The sequence below is a fragment of the Mustelus asterias genome, chromosome 1 (assembly GCF_964213995.1).
Source record: "Mustelus asterias chromosome 1, sMusAst1.hap1.1, whole genome shotgun sequence".
In the NCBI taxonomy this organism is placed as follows: domain Eukaryota; kingdom Metazoa; phylum Chordata; class Chondrichthyes; order Carcharhiniformes; family Triakidae; genus Mustelus; species Mustelus asterias.
The window spans coordinates 30,539,173-30,566,977 of record NC_135801.1 but is presented as its reverse complement, the minus strand read 5'-3'; the positions used below and the strand labels follow the sequence as shown (position 1 = coordinate 30,566,977).

At 43.1% G+C, this 27,805-nt stretch overlaps 1 protein-coding gene across 7 annotated transcripts in view; it reads right to left on the bottom strand.

Annotated features, from left to right (window-relative positions):
* Positions 1 to 27,805, bottom strand: part of gab1 (GRB2-associated binding protein 1) — a 218,534-nt gene that overhangs the window by 59,339 nt on the left and 131,390 nt on the right. For all 7 annotated transcript variants that reach the window (XM_078210911.1, XM_078210920.1, XM_078210938.1 and 4 more), the window contains exon 2: positions 18,396 to 18,690. In XM_078210911.1, the coding sequence (XP_078067037.1) occupies positions 18,396 to 18,690 (295 nt within the window). The remainder of the gene's footprint in view (positions 1 to 18,395; positions 18,691 to 27,805) is intronic.

The window sequence follows — 27,805 nt, the reverse complement described above, 5'->3', positions numbered from 1 at the left end:
GGACGACTTCTACCCTTTTCTACAAGTATCTTGAAACTTGTAGAATTGTGATCACTGTTCCAAAAATGGTTACTTGTCTGGGCTCTTTTCTCAGAACCAGGTCTAAGATAGCCCCTTCCCGAGTTGGACTAACTACACAGTGCCTCAAAAAGCACTCTTGGAAACACTGAACAAACTCTGCCCCATCCAAGCCCCAGATGCTAAAGGGGAAGTTAAAATTGGGGAAGGGGCTATCTTAGACCTGGTTCTGAGAAAAGAGCCCAGACAAGGAAGTTAAAATCACCCATCACAACAACCCTGCTGTTTTCACATCTTCCCATAACCTGTTGACATATCAGTTCCTCCACTTCACGCTGGCTATTGGGAGGTCTCGAGTACAACCCCAACAGTGTGATTGCACTGCTCCTGTTCCTGAGTTCTATCCATATGGCTTCACTGCATGATCCCACCAAGGTGTCCTCCCTCTGTATAGCTGTGGCATTCTCCCTAATCAGTAAAGCAACACCCCCACCTCTTTTGCCACCCTCTCTATCTCACCTGAAGCATCTAAATCCTGGAATGCTAAACTACCAGTCCTGCCTTTCTTTCATCCAAATCTCCACAATTGCCACAACATCATTGTTCCATATAGTAATCTAAGCTTTTAAGTTCATCCGCCTAACCTGTCATACTCCTTGCATTAAAGCAAACACACCTCAGACCATCTGTCCTGTCCACTTCAGGTTCTTCAGCTTGCAGATTAGAAAATCATTTAGCATAAAAGTATGTTTTTGTGACAAATTGATTGGAACTCACTCCCTTCAGAAGTTTTAAAACTTTGTCTGCATCGCCTCCAAAGCATTCCCTCCTGGTTTACATTCCTCTAGTCATTAAGCTCTGTTGCCCCAAGTCTGTAATGATTACCAAGTACCCTAGAATTGATCTATGTGGTGGTCCAGCTAGACCCCCTCCAAGATAATCCCCTGACAGGCGAGTGGAGAAAAGCCAAGCATAATTCTTAACATAGAACCTGATGTATGATTTCTAAACTATATTTATTCTGGCTTTGTATTTCACCGTCCTGACCATATATACTACCTCAACAACCTATTTGCCTTCTCTATAAGCCCCATAACAATGCCCCTGAATTTTAAGCATTTTATGAGTGAGGCACCAGGTAGGTCTCTTATCTGTTCTGCATTCATGCATGTCAGACAAATCTAGAATTACCACGATGTTAATGCCTTATTAATTGACATAATCAACATAAGGACTTCTTCCACACTGAGACCAGCCACCAATACATCAAAATTAGCCTTCAAAGTATTTGCCCCAAATCCGAACTCCCACATAAATTTGCTGATGTCACAAAGGTAGAAGGATTGTATTAACAATGGCTTCATCCAAATCATAGTTAAAGTTGCTTCAAACTAAGGTCATAACCCAGATCCCTACTTATGTTGGTTATTTGTGTCAACCTAATTGGCCCGCTGTACCAGGCGGACTCTGTAACCAAAGCCCATGCAAAAATGGCAGAGCTGAGGTCTGGCACCCGGGTGGAAGACAAGCAAACTAATTTTGTTATTAATATTCCAGCAATGAATTCAGGATTTGAAACGCAGAAGAGAGAATGGTATGAGAAAGGACGCAAGCTTCCCAGAGGTGGTCAATTAAGCAACTATCACCAGGAGTCCCATCCAATACCATGGGCAGACTGGTACCAGTCGCTGGAAGGTCAGAGGGGCAAAAGAGAAGGGTGGCTGGAATCCCCACTAAGAACTGTACATTCTGCTCCAGTGAAGAAAGAAGGCAAGAGTGCCACAAAATGGAGGTACATCACTGGAACAGGCAGACATGTCCTAACACCCAGAGCTACCAGGTGGATCTGTCAGCAAGGGAAATGCTTGCTTTTGCCTGTGAATGAGCTGAATGAAACCGAGACTGATTTAAAGAAAGCTCTGCATATTCATTTTATGGCACTTCATCCCCCCACTGTGCTTTCACCTCCTGTAACGAGAAAAGTTGCACAAACAGCAGGGGTCCAGTGCGTCTCCGGCAAACTGCCATTGCCCTAGGAAAATGGCAGTTAATTGATACCATAATGGCTGCAATTGGCTTCTTGCCACAGCCAAGTGGTTTGACACCCAGGCACGCAGCCAACCCCTGGGAAAAGCAGCCAGAGGCAGGAAGCATCAGAGAGCTGGCCCAGCGCACTACTTTATAATTTTCCCAGCTCCAAACCAATCCTGGGAAAATTATCCCACAAGGAGTTGACAGGTTAGGGTTTGGAACTAAGATGCTCAACAAACATCGGAGCAGAGATTGGGAGCAAAAAAACAGAGGAGATCAAAAAGCTTCAGGATTCAAAGAAAAGTTGTTCCAATGATAGTTAGAACTGAGTTGAAAGGGCAAGTCGGTTCTCATCTTTTTATTCAAAAGTTTATAATGGGTTCGGTTTAATTCTGTGACCAGAAATAGTGAATAACCAGGTTGGGTAAAAGACAACATGGAAGCACTGCCCAAAATAGCTGGCACATTTAATACACGTCAGGCAAGGCAGCTGTTGAGGATAAGCAGGGATGCTTTAAGTGTTGGGGCCTGTATAGACTATTTACCATCAAACAACTTTGTCCCCTCTTCAAAACTTTCTGTCAAGTTGCCGAGACATGATTTACATTTTCAAGAGCCATATTGAGAATCCCTAATAAGCAGCACTCTTTCAAAATATTGTGTAGAGCATCTCTAATAATACCTTTAAGTATTGAATGTCAAACTGGCATACATTTGCTAGACGCCAACTTGCTCCCTTTGTTAAATATAGGCACGACAGGCTTCTGTCCAGTCAATGGAAACATTCCCAGACCGCAACAAACTGATAAGTACGTGAGCCAAGTGACTGGCATTTACTGAGGTGAATACAACCCGGGCCAGCAATCCAACGCTAGCAAGGACATATTCTTCAACAAGTTCCAAGGGTTCAATATTGACGTAATTGTTTTATCTGCCTGTTCTGGCAACTCTGCAACGTCCTTAATAGCAAAAACAGATCAAAAGTCATATCCTGTTCTACTTTCCTTCGCACCATTAAGAACATTAAAAGGCAACACAGTAACCAGTTTCACTCACCAAAACTTCAGACAGAAACATTGGCAATGACATTTATCTCTGCGACCCCAAAGATTTGCACAAACCAGCATCTATGATGACTCAAAATTGCTACTCATCACCTAGGTATAGGCAAATATTCTGAATAAGCCAGGGACTTGTACATGGGGAAACATGAAGAGAGACAGCTAAAAGCTTCTCAGACACAAATATGTATCTGGCTGACTACATCTCTTCAATGTCTCAAGTTACCAATTATAGTTTTATATTTCAAAATTGTGAAACAACTTCTTTCTATTGCTAAATCATAATCAAATTACGAACTCTCTCATTTAGAATCCATCCATCAGCCTCAGTGTGCCATCAATTTACATAAATCATTATTTTTGCACCAAAGTTTCCAGGAAAAATGACACAGACATCTCAACAGTTTGAATACTGGAATTCTGAATTATCAAACAAAGGAAACTCAATACATGGCAGACATCATATAAAATTTCCATTCAACACCAATACAAAGAATAAATTTATGTTTTCATCAGAAGGAGTGGCATTGTCCCCATGGAGGGGGTGGAAAACTGTGCATTGTCCCCATGTACAGCTCCCCGCCCCCCCCACCCACCCAAAGAAAGTCGGTAGCAAGCCCGTCCCCACACAGCCAGGACGACATGGCTTTGTTTTATTGTTAGGCTGCTAAGTGGTTTAGGTCATGGCTTCTGTGCCATGTGGAAGGTGTCCCCCTTCAGAGAGTTGCAGGCCCATTAGATAGCTGGCAGTCCCAGCACCAGGAGTGGTGGCCACTGCCGCAACTGCAGTTGGTCCCCCACGCAGAATGGCACAGAGGCTGGACTGCAAGTTAAGAATGGCGGTCTCTCTTCAGGCTAGTTAGGTAGGGCTGTGATCGGGAGGTCAGGGTGAGGTGGGCGAGGGAGTCGGAATAAGTCAGAGTAGCAACGACTGTTAGGAGAGCCTCTGTTCGGCATCGGCTGCCACTCTAGGACCCCAACTGGCTCAAGGGTGGGTGGGTCAGCCATCCCATACCTCCCCTGCCACTGGTAAAATCCAAGTGGAAGCAGATACTTCCCACGCCACCTGATTCTTAATGTCCGCTCCATAAGCAAAGTTGGACTGGAGTGCAAGGTGGAGGTGCAGGGTGGCTGGTATAAAATTCCAGCCATATCTTCAAAGCAATTTTTGATAAAAAGCAATTAAACCACAAATCACTTTGTTTGGATTGGTTTATATTGTTCCTTTTTAATACCTGCTGAACTCTTTCTTGCTTCAATTGTTTTAATTGTGGATCAATGTATAAACTTTTTTTAAGCCTGGAAACATTGTCATGCTGATGATAGCCAAAATGCACAATCCAGCTTAACTTCACATTAGTTCAACAGTGCATAACCTTGTTGTCCCATTCAACGCTGACCATAGCTTCAAATTCCACATCCACTCCTGCATCAAGACTGCACATTCATCCTAAAATATAATCTGTCTCTGTTTCAACCCAACCATTATTGAAACCTTTGTTCTAGTTCGTCCAAGCTTAATTTCTCAAATGCCTAGAATTCTACCCTAAATAAACTGCCTCATTCATAACTGCACTCCTGTGCTACCTAAGATCCTGCTCCTTTCTATCCATGCCAACCTCCGATAGTAGGTGCTGTTGCCAGCCCTCCAAGTGAAATAGAAATCTTCCTCTAGCTTTTATGAGACTGTTTTGGGATCTGGTTGCAATAGTGTGAAGGGTTTGTTATGATCCTCACACTGACCAATAACTTTTTGAGAAAGGAATCCCTACAATGCCAACAATGCAAGATACACTGGACAAGATTTTGCTTTCTAAAAAGCTTTTACTGTAACGATCTAATTAAAATCAACGCACAGTGAACTCTTGATGAGTCACTCTCAGGTGGCATGAAATTCTGCTTTTGTTGATGTTAACAACTATTCCTGCTGGCAGAATATCAAAAGCAATAGAACAATGTCCGTGACTTGCTGAAATTCCATAGTGATTGATCTGGATTAGCCAAACCTTTGCTAGATGCCGACAAGAGAAATAATGCTGAAATCAGGGGTCACGAGATTGTGCCAACAAAGCAGATTGGTTGGACCCAAGTGTGCTCAAATTTCTCTGTGGAACTAGACCTGGCAAGACCTGTGAGAAAGTTAAAGATTTTGTCGACCAGAAGGAAAAGTTGAGGGGGCAGGTGGAAAATAGTGGCAGAAAGTAGACACCGCAAGAAAGCTGGGGATTCTGCCATCACGTTTGTCCACAATTCTGAAAGCCAAGGAGAACATTTTGGAACAGTTCAACAAACAGGCATTCTCTCCAGCAGAGGAGGAGGAGAGAATGATTGTCTATGCCAACATCGAAGCAGCTCTGCTAACGTGGTACATTCCACGCTGGCAAAGCAGAGATGTGCCAATTTCCGGCTCCATCCTGCAGAAAAGGGGAGTCACCATAATGAAGAAGCTGGGACACATGGAGTTCACCTGCAATGATGGATGACTGGACTGATTCAAGACAAGGCACACCATTGTCTTCTGCTCGACGAGTGGTGAGGGCGTTGCCATTATGACAACAATGACAGATGACTGGCTCTTAAATGGTCTTGTCCATGTCTTGAATGTAAATGCATAAAGAGACATATTTGACATGGATGAAACCGGACTGTTTTACCGTCTTTTGCCAGACGCATGTGTAATGGCAGAAAGCAGAGCAAAGAACGGATCACTGCTATGGACAATGCCAACATGGATGGCATCAAAAATATGTTGCCTCTCGTTATGAGGAAGACCAAGAAACCACGATTCTTTTCAAAAATCACTACCCACGCAGGACAAGGCAAATAAAAAAAATGGATCAGGAAAGTGGACAAAATGTTTTTTTAAATGCATTCGTTGGACATAGGCGTCACTGGCTGGCTAGCATTTATTGCCCATCCCTAGTTGCCAGAGGGCAGTTGAGTGTCAATCACATTGGGATTTGAAGTCACATGTAGGCCAGACCAGGTAAGGACGGCAGATTTTCTTCCCTAAAGGACATTAGTGAGCCAGACAATCGACAATGGTCATCAGTAGATTCTTAATTTCAGATATATTTTATTGCATTCAAATTCGATCATCTGCCATAGCAGGATTCGAACCCGGGTCCCCAGAACATTAGCTGAGTTTCTGGATTAATAATCTAGCGATAATACAACCAGGCCATCACCTCCCCCTGGGAATCAAAGAAAAAGAACATTGCTATCATTGTAAACAACTGCCCCGACATTCCTGGCCTCAAGACCGTCAAGCTGATGTTCTTGCCTCCCAACACCATGGCCAAACTCCAGCCAGTGGATCAGGGGGTGATCAGGATCTGGAAAACCCACTACTGAAGGCAGCAGATCTCTCAGGCCATCGATAAGAAGCAGGACTAAAATCCCACTGTTCTCGAGGCCATGTTGATACTGAAAAAGATGGGGAAGGAAAGCCACATTTGCAAGCTGCTTCAACAATGCTGGGTTCAAACAGATTACAGCTGCACAAAACAATAGCAGTGAGGAGGAGCAGGGTGATGCCAATCTACACAATGGTGAGGCATTTTCCCTTTGCCTCTCGGGGGCTAAGATGGAGATTCTGGCAGAGACAATGATGGAAAGATAGACGATGCCGTATGATGCACAGCTGAACTGACAGACGATACCATTGTAGATAAAGTACATTCTCTAGCCATGGAGGTGATGACCCTGAAGATTCCGATGAATGTCTGTTCGTTTCTCTGGGTGATGCCGTGGAGGTGTAGAGATTTTCTAAAATTTCGCACTGCAACACGTAAATACCGATAACAAGTTTGACTGCACTGACTACATGGCAACATTGAGCACATAAAAGGATTATGGAGTTTTTCTAGTGATAAACCCCGACCTTGCTCAAGGTCAACCCCATCCCCCCAGCCATTTTCAAGGCCAACAAAATGTGAACTATATATAAACAAATGGAGTAAAGATTTTTTCACTTTATTACAGTGTGTTACTGTATGTTTTTCATTCCGAATTTGAATCTGAAAAAACTAATACAGTAGATTCATTTGTAGGTATATTGGGTTACACACTTGCGTATCCTGGTGGCAAATTGGGCGTCATCAGATATCACAATGCTCTGTTTAACCAGAATTTAAAGGCAACTCCTCTTGGATTCAACTCATTGAGAGTTTATTGTAATTCAAACATTAATTAACAGATGAAGGGCATTTCAAACAAAGAGCTAAATTTCACTTTAAATAATTGAAACAACTGGCTGCAAAAATGAGGCACCATGTGCAATCATCACCCAGTCTCCCCAGCTCAAACTTGCAGTGTAGGATCTCTCACTTCTCCCTTGATCATTTCAGCCCTTGAGTTGCATTCAGCAACAGCCACATTTCATTTATAATCCCCGAACGCCGTTTGTTACCACCGGCAAGGTGCACATCTACATGCCGTTTCTCACTTGCGCCATGACAGTCCTGATGGCACAGCATCCTCAGCAACTCCCTTTTCTGACTGACCTCTTTAAATGATTGGGTGGGCTCTGGCAGCACTGAAACAGCTCATCCCTTGCACTTTATGTCCTTAGCTCTCTTCCCTTTCCAGGGGTCAGGTGGGGTGGAGGAAACACATGCAAAAGCCAGATCATTTGGGAGGGGGCACCCAATGTTAAAAGGAGGCTGTTGATGGACGTGCCCATCCCCCTGTCCACTCAAGGTCCGAGCCGAGTCACTTTTCGGCTTTCTCCCTGTCCCTGCACTCATTCCACCACCTGAAAATTGGGGCCTGATGGGAATTGGAGCTTGAGCAGTCATTAATTCTGCCCCAAGAAACCAATTAACACTTTCAGAAAACATCCCAGTCCTCTCTGGTTTGAAGGGGATGTCACACAAAAGTAAATACAGGCTTCTCTCGGGTCATCGCAAATTGATGTAGTCGTGCAAGGTGCACTTCTTTAAAATGCCCTCTTGAGCAATGACCTGACAAAATCAAGATTACTTAAAATAAATTTTCAGTTGAATTTGGCTTACCGCTAGGATATTGTTCAAGAAATCAGCCTTCCTGTCCAAGCACCTACACCTTCTCCATGACATACTCTTGAATGTACATTATAGCCTCTTTATACATCATGCCTCTATCAGGTCAAGAATGATTCTGACCAAGCATTGAGAAAGCTCTGAACTAGGCGACTTGGTAATGTCCTAAAGACCAATGTACCCTCTGTTGTTGTGCACAGCCATAGTGCCGAGCTCTTGCATGGTGCATAAGCGTGGTAACATAAAGGAGACAACTTGTCTGTCACCTGTATGGGAATTTTCAGGTTGCTGTATGGCCATTCAGCTTAGGGGAAATATTGCTTATTATCTTGGAGACGCACTGTCAGCGCCAACTAGTAAATTGGGAACTTCCTAAAGTTGGCCCAAGGATTATTATTGTTTTCATATTGTCCAGTGGACAGATTTATAACCACTTTACTGACCACTTGGTTATAATCCTCTATGTGATTGAATACTGCAAAGAACTACTATAACCCCACAAAGAGTACACACTAGAAGATACTACAGCGAGTTCTGTCCTTCCTCTATCTGTGGTGACAATTTCAGGTTAACCCTTGTCTTGTGTAGACAATCAGAGTTCAGTTGGTAGCATGACCTACAAGACAGAATTAGTTTCGTGGCCCACATTATTGGACATGAAGAAAGGTGGCTTCTGGCTCTACTCGGAAGGCTTCATATTGGTATGAATTCAACTCACATGCTGGTATGGAAGCTCTGAGAATCAGATTGTGCCCAACAATAAATGAATCTGCTCAGAGTCATTTTAAACTAACACTACTATGCTCTTTTGTGTACTGTATTTGAAATACCAAAAGCCTGACTAATTGGTTGTGTCTGAATTATATACCAACAGAGGAATCATAATGCCAAACAATATTATGAACACCAAACAGTCATTGTGTTTGCTGATTCATGCCTTGTGTGGGTAAGTCCCTGGCGTTATAAAATCCACCTACACACACATCACTTGTTCTCAGAGAGAAAAAAGGATTTGTTCCTTCAACTGCACTGGCAAATCTATTGAGGACAAATTAAAGTAGACAGAGTTAAAGATGATTCAATTTACACTGAAATACATCATACAAATAATACATTCTCTGCTGTAGTCATACATCAGTTATAATAGAATTATAGTATAATTTCACACACAAATCAAACTGGACATATGACTACAGCTAGAAATGCTCTAAACATTCATGTACTGTCTGAATCGCTCTTTCTTCCGTTTTCTAATCCTCCCCCATACCCTATTTTTAAAAACTTCATGTTGTGGGAGCAAGTTTACTATTCCAGACCATCTTTATCAAAAGGTTAAACTTTACTCAAGGTTAAACAGCAAGTGCAATTAATGCTTTGTAGCCAAGGTCTTAAAAAAATATTTTCCAAATGGGAACCCTGGTATTGTTTGTTTTGATTTGTTTAAGGTTTATGCAAATACAAAGGTTAACCTACAAATGTCACTTTTGTTTTGTATACAGAGTAATCTAGCATAGTTTGTTGAAATACATCACTATACATTTAGTGAATGTTTTAGTTTAAATAATTTCCCTTGCAATGCAGACATGCTACATTCTACACGAACATGCATGTTACATTTTATTATTAGCAAAGAGCAGGGAACTGATAGTCATGTGAATATGTAGCTCAGTGCAACGTGAATGCTACATTCACGTTGCACTGCAGTCAGGTTCCAAGAAACAAATGTATCAGTCTAATGCGATGGCCCATGTGCTTTTGGAAAAAAGAAACTTTGATTTTGAGGTGATGGTTCCGATAAAAGATAGGTTTCTCCAAAAGAAGAACTATTGTAAAAAGCAGCTGACATGCAGTAATTGACCATGTTGCCTGGGAGGGAAACAATGATTGGGGGGGGGGGATGGAAGAGGTCAACCAGGGTAAGTATGAGGGGGACCCTGGGTGCTGTTCTGCATCAAGCAGTTTGGGATTAGTTCCAGATCAAGGTGGCTAGGGAGGCCATATCTTTCAAACAGGATTCAGCTGAAAGGGCGTGCTGGCTAAAATTCTTTTTTTTAAGCTCGAGAATGGAATGACTCTACTAACACCAAGGAGAATATCTTGAAAAGCCAAGCTAGGAAGAGAGAGCTCTTAGAAACAAGACTCCAGAGTTAGAGTATAAAAAGCAAGAGAGTCCTGACCAGAGGTGGTCATGCTTAAGATGCTACTTACACTTGTTTTAAACTGGGAGACCATAGCAGAAGGTGGCTGGAGGAAGTTGGAATGGCTAGCCTTGCTAGAAGCAAGCAGAAACCCAGACAAATTTTTCTTGAAACATTCAGCACACATCTCCAGTTAAAGTTATATAATCACAGTAACTTCGTTGCAGTGTTAATGCAAGCCTACTTGTGAAAAAAACAGAACTCCCAATCTGAATTTCAGGAACCAAGTGAGCATGTTGACAATTTCATAAGTTGATAAATATAGCCAGAAAATGTGAATTTAAAGACACAGATGAAAGGATGGTAGGTCAACTCATATGGGGCTCTGCAACCCTGAGGTACAAAAACTTATTGGAAAGGGCAAGCTCAGAATTCAGCAGACTGCAGACACTGCCAGAGTCCACGAAACCTCAAGCCGAGATGGAGGCACTGACTGCCAAAACAGCCAGCTTTCAATTAAGAGAAAGGCAGCAAAGTTGATATACTGCAACAGCAACAGGAGAATGCACACCAGACAGAGAGAAAGATATACAGAAGCTGTGGAAGACTATGAGTCCACAAATAGAAGGAAATGTCCTGCAAATGGATCAAACTGCAGGGCTTTTAGAAAACCCAATGATTGGGAAAAGATGTGCCAAACAAAGAGATGGTGAATGAGTTATTAGAGTTAGAGCAACTGGGAGAACAATAAGCAAAAGAATTCAAAGCTGCCATATCCTGGAAGGTGATGATGAGTTTGAGAACACAATAGGCATGGGAACCAAAGAACTGCGTGAAATGGCTGGATGCAACAGTTCATAGAGAAAAGAAGTTCATGCAACCATTCAGATCAACTATAAATTTGAGGCTGAAGCTTGAGACTTGAACATCGAGCAACATGGTGCAACTCGGACTTCAGACCTTCCCTGAAAATTTTAAAGAAAATGGGTACCTAAGGAAAGGTGCTTTGAAACCAAGCAACAAGTAAACGGCATATGGGGGATTATTCTAGAACCATGATTTTTTAAAACGTTTATCTTGTTAGTGCCACAAGTAGGCTTACATTAACACTGCAATGAAGTTACTGTGAAAATCCCCTAATCACCACAATCCGGCACCTGTTCGGATACATTGAGGGAGCCAGTGCACCTAACCAGCATGTCTTTCAGATTGTGGGAGGAAACCGGAGCACACGGAGGAAACCCATGCAGACATAGGGAGAACATGCAAACTCTGCACAGACAATGACCCAAGCCAGGAATCGTGCCCAAGTCCCTGGCGCTGTGAGGCAGCAGTGCTAACCGCTCTGTTACTGTGCTGTTCATGAACAATGGGACAACATGGAGGACAAAATGAAAGCTGATAGTGGTTTAACCAATCAATCCAATCAGGTAGTTATTTGTCTGATGTCAGGTGTACATGTGCAGTCCATAGTTACAACACTGCATCCGTTTGATCTGTGAAAACATTCATCAGAATCATAGAATCCTACAGTGCAGTAGGTGGTCATTCGGCCCATTGAGTCTGCATCGACTCTTACCCAGGGTTACCTATAACCACACATATTTACCCGACTAATCCACCTAACCTATATGTCTTGGAACACCAAGGAGCAATTTTACCGTGGCCAATCCACCTAACCTGCATATCTTTGGATGTGGGAGGAAACCGGCTCAACCGGAGGAAACCCACACAGACACAGGGAGAACGTGCAAACTCCGCATAGGCTAAATATTTATCAATCTTAGTTACCTCTGACTCTGTAGCTGGCTTTTCAGAAGGCTTTGATTGAAGCCCTGCACTGTGACGCAAGTTCAGTCTCAATTGAAGTATTGCATCCAGTTCTGAGCACTACACTTTAGGAAGGTTGTGAAGGCAAGAAGGCAAGAAAAGGTGCAGGAAAGATTCACAACATAGATTCAAGAAGCTGGATCTGTTCTCATTAGACAAGAGAAGGTTGAGAGGAGATTTGATAGCGATCTACAAAATCATGGCAGGGCTGGACAGAATAGATGGGGAGAAACTATTCCCAGAAAACCAGAGGACATCAATTTAGCTTGATTGGGAAAGGGAGGAATGGTAACAGGAGGAGAAACTTTATTAAACAACGAGTGATTAAGATCTGGAATGCACTGCCTGAGAGTTGGTGGAGGCAGATCTAATCGTGACTTTTAAAAGAGAATTGGATCACAAATCGGAGGAGAAAACATTTGCAGCGTTACAGTGAGAAGGCAGGGAAGTGGCACTAAGTGACTTGCTCTTCCAGAGAGCCAGTGCAGACACGATAGGCCAAATGGCCTCCTTCTGTGTCGTAATCATTCTATGCAATCCTTGCTGACACTGAAGTGCAATACCCAGCCAGTACTGTATGGCTGAAGATGTCACCTTTGAAAAAAGGTGTTAAACAGAGGTCTCTGCTGCTTACTCCGGTGGTATAAAGATCCATTGCAATAATTGCAAAGGAGAAAACCATTTTCCCCCATGTCCTTAATCAAAACCGCTAGAAACAGATTAACCTTTCCTTTATCTTACCCAATGTTTGTGAATCCTGCTGTATGTAAATACACTACCATATTGCTCACTTAATGACACAAGTCCACTTACTCAGAGTAATCAATTGCTTATGCAGCACATTGGGCTGCATAAAGCATCCTGAGGGCCAGAAAGGTCCATAAATGTCTGGTAAACAGTTTACTCAACTCGGGGAAAGCACACTTGATAATCAAAGGGTTCATGTTAGCTGCTAATGCTGTAACCATGTTTTTTGGGTCGTGTAGTTGCACTGTGCTTGCAATGACCTCATTCCTAAGACTAATTGTGGTAGTGTGCCTGACCCAGATCAGATCAACAGCTATTTCCTGGTTCTTCCTACACATATGTTCTCACCGCATGACTACTGTTAAAATTATTTCCAATTATTCTGCTCTACTACCATAGCAGTAGGCCCATGTAACCCAGCTGTCAAGACAGATGCACAGTAATGAAGTGGTACTGTAAGGCTTCAACTGCAGTCTTTACTGTGTATTGAATCAAAAGTTCATTCTTAAAGAATGATTGAAAGTATGTTAACTGATCGTACTAATTGCACGCATTCCACCAAAAGGTTAAAATTGGAGACAGATGTATCAAATGTGAGAAGTTCTGCCAATGCAAATGATAACTGTGATCTAATTTGTTTCTGTGTGCCAGAACAAAAACAGGAAGAAAAGGACACCCGGCCCATCTGGGCACCCATTTAACTTGTTTCTCTTAAATCAGGAGTGTCGTGTGCAAGACACTAGATCATTTTTTGCTTTGCAGTAAAGACAATAAACTTTGATGTCTGACAATAGCTGGATTTCAACAACAAAGTTCAACAGACAGAATGCCCTGTGCCAAAATTTATCATTTAAGCTTGGTTCATTACATCAGTTCACTTTGCAGATAGCAATAAACTTCATCAACAGGCAATGGCAGCAAGAATAATGGCAATACTGACCCCTTTCTGAAAAATTAGATTCAGCACAAATATGACCTTTTTTGTCAGTATCGCGCCCACTGCAAGGAATGGTTAGTGCCGTTCACACAAGAACAACTATGTTCTGTAATAGACAGATATTCAGAATACATGGAATGGATTCTAAACGCTTACCAAAAACCCGTCTGCCTCTGTTAGTTCTAAATATTTTGACAGGCGAATGCATGTGTGCAAGCAAGGGAAAGTAATGAATTGTGGTGGGACAGTAAGCACAAAGGTAATTGTATAAAGTAATTTGGTGCATATCTTTTTTGAAATGGAAATCTTTAAATAATTCTCAAATTTCTGAAATACCAACTTTCCACGACCTGCTGCATGGTTCTCGAAGTTCTAATGTATTTATTTTACTAAGGTCACCTAACAGAAGTGGCCATTTGAGTGAGGTGCTGAAAGGTCAACACTACCTTGTGGAACCGTCAAGGTGTCATGTTCAGCAGAAGGGAAATAAGGCCAGAAAATTGGAAAGCTGAGTGAATGTAGGAAAGTGCACTCACTTTTTAGCATGTGTTTCTATTTGTTCTCAATGTGTTTTCAACGATTCGAGTGTGAAGTTGAACTGAGAAAACAGTCGTGATCTAGAACAGTTTTCCCACCAATTCAGTACTTTTGGGAAAACCTTACTTATTAATGAACGCAAAATTATTACCATCTAGGAGATAAATGCACTCTAATGTAGTTTATTTATCAAATATGGAACATCTTTGTCTGCACAAAATGAAGAGGTTTTTGCACAAGAGTGCAGCTAATGGCAGACAGGCTGCTATTCCTCTGCTGGCTATTCTACACACAAGAAACTATCTGCATGAAATCAGTGTCTATGATGGGTCCCAGTTTCAGCAAGCTAAATGCAATGAATCTGACTTGTACTCTTACTTTCAAGGACAGCAATTGTAAAGGGTTAACGTTTAAAGTTTATTTATTAGTGTAAGTAGGCTTACACTAACACTGCCATGAAGTTACTGTGAAAATCCCCTAGTTGCCACACTCCACCCCCTGTTTGGGTACACCGAGGAGAATTTAGCATGGCCAATTCACCTAGCCAGCACGCCTTTTGGACTGTGGGAGGAATGGGTATACAGCGATCAGCCAGGAGACTGAACACCTAATCAATATCCAGTGACTTCTGCGGAAATAATGCTCGTGTTGGGTGAAAAGCGATGAATCCAGTGTGATGGCCTGTCAGAAACCACATCTATGTTCAAACATTCAGTCACACAAGTGTACAACAAGTGGGAGACCTTGGCCACTGCTTAAATACCATTACACCTTTCATTTTTTCACTTAACCGGTGAGGCAGAGGGGCGAGCCCCGATGGGCTCTTGCTTCTGGTCGGAAGTGCCCGGGTGGCTGGTCATGACCCACTCTGGAGACAATGGCAGGTGGGGAGTTTAACTGGGGTGGTACACCTGTCACACCATAACACAGGTGTCCTAAGACGACCTCAGGGAGGACAGAAACCTCCTGTGGAGCAGAAGAGCAAAAGCTTGCTTGATCTTTATCTTCAGTACGAATACAGACTGTGGAAGTGGAGCTTTACAATCCTTGTGATCTTTTGGGTTTTAAGCAGGGGGTGTCAAAAACGTTATCCCAAGGATAACTGGCTTGGGGCGGCCAAGCTTTCATTGCGACGTCGCTTTTTCATCTTTTGATCTCGGCACTTCCTTTCGTCGTGAAGCAGAATTCACCAAGCGTTGGATTGTTCACCCACTAATAGGGAACATGAGCAGGGTTTAGACTGTTGCGAGACAGGTTAGTTTTACCCTACTGATGGTAAGTATTATTGCAATAGTAATCTTGCTCAGTACAAGATGAACTGCAGGGGTTTAGATATCTGGTATATGAGCTTGGCGGAAGAGCCAATGGTGCAATGCTACCATCTGTGGGATTATGATTGAATACCTCTAAGTCAGAATCCCGCCTCAAAGTAACAGTACCCTACCGCTGCGGATCACTGTTTGGCCTTGGATAGCCGATTCCGGCCGGTGCCTAGTGCCACTTGATTCCGGGCTGGGGTGTGGCTGGATCGGTGCCACCTCTCTCCTGTTAGCGCACAACATATTCATGGGTAACCTGGTGCTATGGTATTCATAGACGACCCTGATTCTGGCTCAGGGATTCGAACATAGCAGAGCAGCTATCTTGTTGTGATCTATTGAAAGTCATCCCAAGATAACAGGATGTTCTGAAGTTCTTTACAACCAATGAAGTAATTTTGAAGTGTAGCCACTGTTGTAATGTAGGAAACACCGTGGCCAACTTGGGCACAGCAGGCCCATTCAAACATGTAAAATGATAACTACCAGATTATCTTTTTCTGTGATGTAAATTGAGGGATAAATATTGACCAGGACATCAGGGACAAATCCCTTGCCCTTTTTTGAAGAAGTGCCGTGGGATCTTTTGAGACACAGACAGGGTCTTGGTTTAACATCTTATCGGAAAGACGGATAATAATTATAAAGCACCTTATACACAGATATTTGCTGTGAAAAGATTGCACAAGTAGCGTCCGTGCATGGAAGCAAAACTAAGCACTTCAATGCATGCAGACTGTCCAGAGTGGGTCCAGGCTCTGGAGAGAGAGAGAGAGACAGAAACAAAGTGAGAAGGAGAGAGAGAAAGATACAGTGGGGAAGGGGAGAGAGAGAGAGAGAGAGAGAGAAAGGAAGGTGGGAAGGAGAGAGAGATAGAGAGATAGAGAGGAAGACACATAGACGTAACAGGGGAGAGCGAATGGGAGATGAGAGGGGGACAGAGAAAGAGAGGGAAAGAGAACAGAGTGGGAAAGGAGAGAGAGAAGGGGGGAACAGAGTTGGACAGAGAGATATGAAGATGGAGGGGGAGACACACCCAGACATCGTGAGGGAGAGACAGAATAAGAGAGGGAAAGATGAGAGAGAAAGGGAAAGACGTGAGTGAAAGAGGGAAAGACAAGCGAGGAGAACAGTGTTTGAGGAAAGAGAGAGATGGAGAGAGACACACAGACATAGCTGGGGAGAGGGGGAGAGAGAGAGGGTGGGAGAGGGGGTGTGTGAGAGAGAGAGAGAGAGTGTTGTAAAGGAGAGAGAAAGACAGAGTGGGAAAAGAGACAGGGAGAGAGAGAGAGAGAGAGAGGGAAAGAGACGACAAAAAGAGGGAAAGGGGGAAAGAGAGAGTTTTAAAGTTTTTTTACTTAACAGTGTCACAAGTAAGGCTTACATTAACACTGCAATGAAGTTACTGTGAAATTCTCCTAGTCGCCACATTCCAGCACCTGTTCGGGTCAATGCACCTAACCAGCACATCTTTCAGACTGTGGGAGGAAACAGGAGCACCCGGAGGAAACCCACGCAGACACGGGGAAAATGTGCAAACTCCACACAGACAGTGATCCAAACCGGGAATCGAACCCAGGTCCCTGGCGCTGTGAGGTAGCAGTGCTAACCACGGTGCCACCGTGCCACCCTTGAGGCAGAGAGAGAAAGAAGACAGAATGGGAAAGGAGAGAGAGAGAGAGAAATAAGGAAAGGAGAGGGGGAATCACAGACAGAGACAGTGTCTGGATGACCCTTCGCCAACTCCAACTCCCTTTCTGCCAACTCCAGCATGATGCCAGCTCTGGCGAAGGGTTTGGCTCTGTTCTCTCTCCTCAGGTGCTATCAGACCTGCTGAGATTTTCCAGCATTTTCTGTTCTTGTTTCAGTTTCCAGCATCTGCATATTTTACTTTTAGCTTAACGGAATGGAGCAGCATCTAGGGTGTGGAAATTGTAGTGCGAGACAAAAGACAATGGCTTGGTTGGTTTAGCATCTCACTTGACAGATGTCACCTCCAACACTGGAGCATCTCTTCAGTACTGCAATGAAGTGTCAGCCGACATTATGTGCTCAAATTTCTAGAACGAGACTTGAATACATGACATTCTGACTCAAGCGGCAGGAGTGCAATGATTGAACCAAAACTGTACGGGACATAAGGGGATGCTTATTGGCATATCTACTGAAGTGCTATAGGATAAGTCACCATGCATTGTGCAGCCTGACCATTTTGTGTCCTTCCATACAAACCCTGTTCTGGACTGAGGAATGAGCCGTTGTCAAAGGGATCCACCAGGGGGACTGGTGAGGGGAGAGACCAGTGAGCCAGGCCCCCCTCTGATGGCACCAGCTTAGGTAACTCCCCTCAAGGTGAGCATGCCGCAGTGTTAAGCTAAGTTTTTCTACCTTCAAAAATTTAAAACCCTTGGAGGCTCTGAGCATTACTGGATACCAGTAATGCCCAGCTTATCACGTGAACACATGCGTCGTACGATTTATTTTCCTCAGTTGCATCGTGTTTCAATGCGCCCACAAATTTACATGCTGGCTTAATATGTGCTCTTCCTCCCCACCTAGGCCATCACTTCCTCAGCTTAACTAGATCCCAACTCTGTCTATCCAGATATTGCTTCTATTATAGCCAGCTAGGTAATTGAATTTTCAGGATCCAATCTCTTCATTCTAATCGTGGACTAACACGGTGTAAAAACAATGCCAATTATATGCCATCAAGAGCAGCACTTAGTGGAAATAAGCAAAGACAAGGCACTTACCCTCATCAGTAGGATTGAACCCACAGATATCACAGATGCATCGAACCCACTTATTCATTTCTTCTTCAGTGTCTGCTACCAGGTAGAAGACACGGTCAATTGTTCGGATATCAAAAATGTAACTGTTCTCAAGATCCTTCTTATTAAAAGTCAGCCCAGCATCCACTTGCTCACAAAGATTCAAGTCAATGACACGGATAGGTTTCTTTGCATGATCATTTTTGTAGTATTCCAACACATCCGGATCTCCAGTCAGACGGCCACTTCGAAGTACAAACCAGCGCTTCTTCCATGCCTGAAAATAAACCAAGAAGAACATTCCATTGAAGTGTCAGCACCATTAAAATTTTCTAACGTGTTTACTGCTGTTTTGTGCTTTAATAAAACCGGCTGTTTAGTGATAGAGTGTCAAGAGGAGACAAGGTCATGGATGCTACATCAGCAAATTTACTTTGGTCATCTATTTCTCTTGTATGTAGAAATATTTACAATTGCTTTGTGATTTTTATTATGGCTACAAGTGAAGAGGGCACTCAGTAGAGGTGCGTACCTTTGCCATGCTGTGTTAACTCAACCTGCCCTGGGAACGTTTGATGGAACAGTGTAGGGAGCACTTTACTCTGTATCTAATCCCGTGCTGTACTTGCCTGGGAGTCTTTTGAGGGGGACAGTGTAGAGAAAGATTTACTTGATACTTCTTGAAATAGTAAGTGTATGGAGAGCTGTTAGAAAGAGCATCAACATTTTACAAAGCATACAGTAAGTCCTCACTTCAAGTTGTGGTTGCATGCCTGAAAATTACAACTTTAAATGGAACAACTTTAAGTGATTTTCACACAATGAGCTGTTAAGATTCGAAATGTACTGCCCGAGTGTGATGGAGGCAGGTTTAATTGAGGTATTCAACAGGAAGAAGAAGAGGAAAAAGGTGTGAGTTTACAAGGAGAAGGTAGGACAACTGCACCAGGTGAAAACCTCTCATTCGGACAGCCAGTGCTGATAGGCTGCATCACCTCCTCGCGTGCTGTAACAACTCTGTAATCATTGTCTATCGAACATATTCCATCATGCTACAAGATGCAAGGGTGGAAACTTAGCTTGAGAGATATATTCATTGTGAATACTGTGATTCCCTACCACAGCTTCAATCAGCATGCACATGCAGGCTTCAGCAGGAGATGTTGTCTGGAAATCAGGAGTAGGAATAATGCCAATTCCCTCCCCCTAAAAACACTGATATCTATCATTTCAACCTCTACTTGCATCACTCTAGTTCAGGAAAGGAGCCAGATTATAGGTTGAGGAGACAGAGAAAGAGAGCAAAAGGAATAGCACTTTTCACAACCTTAGACAACATCGAGAAGCTTTATCGCCAATGAATTACTTTATGCAGATGTCATCGCTGTTGTGGCTTTGTAAAACACGGCAGCCAATTTGTGCACAGCAAGATCCAACAAACACCAACTGAGATTTGTTCACCTGTTTTGGTGCTGGCTGAGGGATGAATGTTGGCAATGTCACTGGGCAAATTTCCTGCCCTGAATAATGCCACAAGATGTTTATATTCCCCAGGCAGATAACTAGGTTCCGAGTTTAATGATTTTTTTGAAAGACAATGTCTCTAGCTGTACACACTTTGCTGCATTGAGGCATTTGCTAAGTTTTTGCATTCTCGGGTCATGAAATCTGCCTTGAACTCTCAACCTTCTGACTTGGGGCCTCCCTGGTCTATATAGTCCTTCAGTGCACCCAGCGAACAGTGACAATAGGCAATAGTTTCCACATTACAAAAAAATACACTACTGAATCCTTTGAAAAGATATCATTTATAAGTAACAAAATGGTTTATTATTCAGTGACCTTGGCCCATTTCATTTGATGAGTTGCAGCAAACACTGTTACAACACCAATAAGCTGTAAAGTTACTTATTAGGAGCCGAGCTCTCTCATCAACAATATGAACTCTAAATGTTCTCTCTTTCTTGCAATCATTCCAGATAGTTTCAAACAAATACTGCCACAAACAGAGCACTTAACCATTTCTAAATTTTAGTCATCAGAAAGAATTAATGGTGACCCCTAGAAAATCATTTCTTCTCTCATCATTTCCTAACCACAATAATTCTTTTCATCTCTTTATTAACAGCTTCAAGAAAACCAAGGCCAGAATTTTATGTTCCCGACCCCAGCAGATTCTGACGGCGGGGGGGGGGGGGGGGGGGGGGGGGGTATAGAATGGCACAGACAGGATTCATGTGACCCGCACATGAATTTGTGGTGGGGCGGACAGGGCCTCGGACAAGAAGCCCGCCAATGCCCTAATTAAGGCCCATAAGGGCCTTTACCCACCCAGCCCAATTTTTGAGGTTGGCAGGTGCCCAATGAATCAAGATGGTGAACAGAAAAAGTTCTCACCCTCGATCTCGGGCGGGGAGGGGGCACCTTAATCAGAAGGCCCCTTCAGACTCATGTTAAGTTATTCCTTTTGTCGCAAGAATAAATCAGAATATTTTTTATACAGTGAGAAACTTGTAGGTTTTGACGTTCAAACAGACTTGAGGGCGCTGGTACAAGGAATTTAGAGTTAGCATGCAGGTGAAGCAATCTATTGGGAAGGTAAAGGATATGTTACTTTTTATTGCTAGGGGATTGGAGTACAAGAATAAATAAGCCTTGCTGCAGTTGTACATGGTTTAGGAGACTGGATTTGCAATACTGCTGCAGTTTTGGCCCCTAAATTTAAGAAAGAGTAAACTTGCATTGGAGTTGGTACAGTGACTGCAACTGGATTCTGAACTTCCTAACTCACAGACCGCAATCAGTAAGGATAGATGACAACACCTCCTCCATGATCATCCTGAACACCGGTGCCCCACAAGGCTGTGTTCTCAGCCCCCTACTATATGCCTGATACACCTATGACTGTGTGGCCAAATTTCCCTCCAATTTGATTTTCAAGTTTGCTGACAACACCACTGTAGTGGGTCGGATCTCAAACAATGATGAGAGAGTACAGGAATGAGACAGAGAACCTGGTGAACTGGTGCGGCAATAATAATCTCTCCCTCAATGTCAACAAAAGGAAGGAGATTGTCATCGACTTCAGGAAGCGTAGTGGAGAACATGCCCCTGTCTATATCAACAGGGACGAAGTAGAAAGGGTCGAGAGCTTCATGTTTTTAGGTGTCCAGATCATCAACAACTTGTCCTGGTCCCCCCATGCTGACACTATAGTTAAGAAAGCCCACCAACACCTCTACTTTCTCAGAAGACTAAGGAAATTTGGCATGTCAACTACGACTCTCACCAACACTTACAGATGAACCATAGAAAGCATTCTTTCTGGTTGTATCACAGCTTAATATGGCTCCTGCTCTGCCCAAGACCGCAAAAAACTACAAAGGGTCATGAATGTAGCCCAGTCCATCACGCAAACCAGTCTCCCATCCATTGACTGTCTACATTTCCCGCTGCCTCGACAAAGCAGCCAGCATAATCAAGGACCCCACGCACCTCGGACATTCTCTCTTCCACCTTCTTCCGTCGAGAAAAAGATACAAAAGTCTGAGGTCATGTACCAACCGTCTCAAGAACAGCTTCTTCCCTGCTGCTGTCAGACTTTTGAATGGACTTGCCTTGCATTAAGTTGATCTATCTCTACACCCTACCTATGACTGTAACAGTACATTCTGCACACTCTCGTTTCCTTCTCTACGAACGGTATGGTTTGTCTGTATAGCACGCAAGAAACAAAACTTTTCACTGTATGTTAATACATGTGACAATAATAAATCAAATCAAATCAAATGAAAGTTCATGACAGAACTGGAAGACCTTGCTGGCAGGAGGGGATGGAAGATCAGAAGTAGACCACCTGGCCCATCAAGCCTGCTCTGCCATTCAATACGAAATATTGAAACCATGAAACTGGTCCCTGGGATCAGGGTTGTCCTATGATAAGAGGCTGAGTTTCGAAGAATGAGAGGTTATCTTATTGAACCCTATAAAATTCTGAAGGGGCTTGACTGGTTGAACTCATACTGAATCCATTGGTGAGGAAATCTAAGACATGGGGATATAGTCTCAGGATTAGAGGACTATAAGTTAAGACTGACATGGGGAGAAATTTCTTCACTCAATGGGGTATGAATCTTTAGAATCCTCTGCTCCAGAAGGTTGTGGATGCTCCATCATTGGAACACATTTAAGGTTGGGATAGACAGATTTTTTCGTCTCTCAGGGAATTAAAAGAAATTGGGAGCGGGTGGGAAAATGGAGTCGAAGCCCAATATCACCCATGATCATACTGAATGGCAGAGCAAGCTTGATGGGCCAGTTGGTCTACTCCTGCTCCTATTTCTTATGTTATGTGTCCAAATGGCTGTGTCTATTATTCATTTTGCTTGCCACAGAGGGATTGCAACAAAGGTTCACCAGACTGATTCAAGGGGTGGTGGGCTGTCCTGTGGTGAGAAATTGAGGAGACTGAGCCTATATTCTCTAGAGTTTATAGGAATGAGAGGTGATCTCATTCAAACATACAGGGCAAGATTTTCTATCCCCTCCTGCCAGCAAGATCTCCCGGTCCCGTTGAAGTTGAAAGACTTTTGGCTAGCTTGCCACATCAGCCGTGCCGCAGCCAGAAAGTCCAGGCCACAGAATTCTTAGAGTAGATGCAGAATCTAGTCTAGGTGGGACAATTCCAGGATAAGGAGTAGGCCATTTAGGATTGAGATGAGGAGGAATTTCTTCATTCAAAGTTGGTGAATCTTTGGAATTCAGAGAGTTGTGAAGGCTTAGTCATTGAGTATGTTCAGATCAACAGGCTTCTAGACATTAAAAGGCATCATGGGATATGGGGATATTGCAGGAAAATGGTGTTGAGGCTGATCAGCCATGATCTAGTTGAATAATGGAGCAGACTCGAGGGCTGAATGGCCTACTCCTGTTCCTAGGTTCCATTTACCATTTTCTGGTCAAAGCTGCAATTAGTCACATTTGGATTCCCAATTAGTTGCATGAGGCAGGTAGCTAACATATTGGTGACACCGTACTAACAAATTTAGCTTCCCAATAAATATCAGAATTTTATAGTGTCTTTCACCGGATCTTTAATACCCATCAGATCCTGAATCTAACAGTTGCGGTTCTCATAAGGATATCACACACACATACAATGAATAGTAGTTAAATCACTGTATTAAGGGAAGCAGCTGGGTTATTCCTGCTGGAGACTGAAGTTAAAATGAGCAGTAAACAGGAATTGCTCCTCATGCCTTCCTAGTACAGCACTTCCACAGCTTGACATGATCCAGTCCACTATCCAAGCAACCCATGCAAATACCGAATAATCAATCCTCACTTCTCCCTCACAGGCAAATAACTGCAGGAGGCCAAATCAGAAGTCCTTGCAACGTTCCACATGTTGGAGAAGTATGTCTGCACCATGTTTTCTCCCAATTCCCTACAGCTCATTGACTGTCATAGATCCAGCTTGTTAAATATGTTTGCTACAATGCTACGGCAACAAAGCTGTATCTGGTGCAAGACAAGAATACTTTAAAATTGCCTGAAAAATTGAGACATTCCAACAGTGAATTCTAAAAGTACCATCTCAACCGAATTGCATTTATCAAGCTGTCTCTGTACATTCCAATCAGGCTACAAAATTATAATTTAAAGAAAATAATACCTTTTTTGCTAAATATAACACAAAAATCTACAACCACAACAATAATTCAGACAGTTCATTTTTATGGTTCTCAACTCTAAATGCACAAGTCAAGAAATTGCCTTTTGATTTCCACGAGCACCATTGATACACGTCTTTTCTGTAGAATGTGGGAAAAGATGAATGAATATTCATCAGATTATCATTGTAATTGTTGTAGTCGGTGTCTCCCTTCGTACAGATAATGAAAGGATACCAGAGAGAGTGGGGGATCTCAGGATAAAGCCATGAGCACATGGCCCCATGATGCACACCCTCCTTCACAGGATAACAAAGGCAGAGCTGTACAATATATGGGATCCCCGAAGGGGTAAATACAATCAATCCCAAGACCTCCTGGGAATGGAAGGATATTCCAGAAGAAAGAGGAGCATCAGAATACCTCCATCGATACAAAACATGGTGTGGTAGTACACATTCTCTTATACAGGAGCCAGTAGACCAACAATATACCATGCCAAACTCACAATACAGCAGATCTCACTCCTCTCCAGTAGTATCTGAGGCATCGTGCAAGTCCCACCTTTCTCGGAAAAGGTCAAGTCATTTTCCACGTAGAAAACACCACCGACAAGGGGAAGAGGAATGTCAAAGACATCCATCAACAGGATATCTCGGGGAGAGATACAACCCTCCTCCTCCTGAAAAGACAAGGGAACTTCTGGAATTCAATATAGGGTAGATGCAGGGAGGATGTTCCTGATGGTGGGGGAGTCCAGAACCAGGGGTCACAGTCTGAGGATTCAGGCTAGACCATTTAGGACGGAGATGAGGAGACATTTCTTCACCCAAAGAGTGGTGAGCCTGTGGAATTCATATCACAGGAAATATTTGATGCCAAAATATTGAATGTATTCAAGAGACGGCTAGATATAGCACTTGGGGCGAATGGGATCAAAGGTTATGGGGAGAAAGCAGGATTAGGCTATTAAGTTGGACGGTCAGCCACGATCGTGATGAATGGCAGAGCAGGCTCGAAGGGCCAAATGGCCTCCTCCTGCTCCTATCTTCTATGTTTCTATAACAAATCAGAGCCTGTATCAGCACCTCACCTACCCAGATAGAGAAAGGAAACCCCGGAGAAAGAGAAACACCAGGATTAGCTAATAGATGCAAGACACAGTCTGGCAATACACACTTTCACAAAAATGATACCAGGAACAGAGCAGCATAACCTGATATGAAATACGATATGGCAGCCCTCGGGCAGCTCAAACCTCAAAACAGTCTCAAAGTCCCTATACAAGACCACCTGGAGAAGGGTGACCTATCCCTCCATCTAACCTAACATCCAACTGAAGAAAGACTCCAACAACGCAGAACCAAAGCACTCAGACTTGCACTTAGGACCCGCAGCCAACAGGATACCACATCCCCAGGGGAACTAAGTCTCAAGAAGGAGAGCAGTCCAAAGCCCTCTAAAGAGGGACATCTCAGGGGACGGCGACCTACTTCCCACCCAACGTACCCTCCACCTGACTCGGATAAAGACAGTTACTCCTGCCCTAACCTACTCGAGCAAGCCTAATCAGGATCAATGACACACAAGATTAAGAACCGACACTCACACCATTTCTACACATTGAACAAAACTACCCCTATGTCTAGGCACCCCGGAGGCATCACATAGACCCTGCCATTAATGAGATTCCAACCATTTCCCCCATCAAAGAGATCCTAACAACAAGATAATGTTCCCACTATACATTCCATGAGCCAAATAATCAGATAACCTCTGTTATGACTCATGCAGCCAATAAATATAGAGGACCAACCTAAAAAAGGCAAAACATCCAAGGATTAACTGACCACGCCATGGCGTGCCCAAGTACATATTTCCCTAACTCAAACCACAACAAAGGCGCCAACAACAGAAAAAAAAGAACCAGTTCTTTTCTAAAACGCATGATCAATCTGTACCTTCATAGGAAATAAGCAAGGATTGCTTAATCCCAAAGCAATAAAAGTATTAAAAAAACGCAAGCCCAATAGTTCTAATGGGGGCTTTCCTCACCCACAACGAAGACTAATAATGCCATACCAACCACCAAATCAGCAACCCATCATCCTGCCGTGCCACTCCACTACTGCTCTTATCTATGAAGTGAAGGATACGAAAAAAAAGTAATCCCTCTGTGTAAATGCAAGGATTACAACACCAAAAAAAATACAGCACAATCCCAAGTCTTACAACCAACTCAGCATGCTCAACAATAGAAAGGAGACTCCCAAACACTCCTCAAACAAGAAAATATCTCCATGTTGCAAACACTGAAACCCGTGGATTAGAATTTGACACAGGGCCCGAAGCAGGGTGGGCGGACTCTTACCCATCCCGCTTCAACTAATAGAGCTGATTTTAGTTCCCAGCTGGATCCGGATGAAGAATTTATTCAACATTTTGGAATTGATTCATCGAATAACTCGAACCTGATTGATCGATCTTGGTACGGGAACCCAATCATTTGATGGGACTCAGCATTACTGTGTTACACAAACAAACATTCAGGAAAAATTTATATTAAATTGGAGTCTTGTTTCATAGTTAATACTTAACAAATTTTATATCGGGGGTCAGAATATTCTGGTGGGACTGGAGCCCAAGTTGCACTCGGCCAAGACTTGCACGTAACAGAGTAACAGTTTCCATAATGTTATGACTCGAGTATCAGATTTGTGAAGGTGTTGTACTGCATTGTTCGCTCAGGTCTCTAATACACAACTGGAACCATGAATTGGAGTCTGCTGAAGGCATCTTCAAAGCAGTTAAGTGTCTCTCATTCGGGCCATAAAAATTTAAGTACACTTGGGTAACGGCTCATTTAAAGGAATGGAGAGAACAACGGAAACAGAGGTCAGTTCTGCATAACCTTGGAGCATCTGTTATTTTGTAGAAATGTTTAATAGTATAAAACTGAAACAATAAAGGTTACCAATTCACTGCTATAGAAACAGAGAGAGTATTTATCAACAACATGTTTGGTATTTTGTCAAATGAATGGGATTTTTGAATGGATTGTCTCCTGTGAACAATAAATAAATTAAAAGCTCAACTAAGCAACAGTCAGAAACCCCTCATTTTGTACACTTAAGTGGGTGGCATCTAATTAAGTGGGAGGATCTGAATAAAAGGAAAACAACTCAAAACCATTTCCATCATAGAACATAGGAGGATTCTGACTTATCCTTATCAGAGGAACTCAACACGTTTGCACCTGTCCTGCACACCAGGAGCGAATGATAGACTGTAGACTGAATGGTTAGCACTGCTGCCTCATAGCGCCAGGGACCCAGGTTCAATTGCGGCCTTGGGCGACTGTATGTAGTTTGCACGTTCTCCCAGTGTCTGCATGGGTTTCCACCGGGTGCTCTGGTTCCCTCCCACACTCCAATAATGTGCGGGTTAGGTTGATTGGCCATGGTAAATTGTCCCTTAATGTCCCAAGATGTGTAGGTTAGGAGGATTAGTGGGGTAAATACATGGGATTATGGGGATAGAGCATATGTAAGATGCTCTATCAGAGAGTCGGTGCAGGCACGATGGGCCGAATGGCCTACATCTGCACTGAGAGGATTCTATGAATGAAAGAGTGCATGTGACTCCCTGTGCAATGTGAGGAATAGTTAAAGATGATGGAAGAAGATACAAAGGCAATGGACCTACATAAGCTGGTAATAC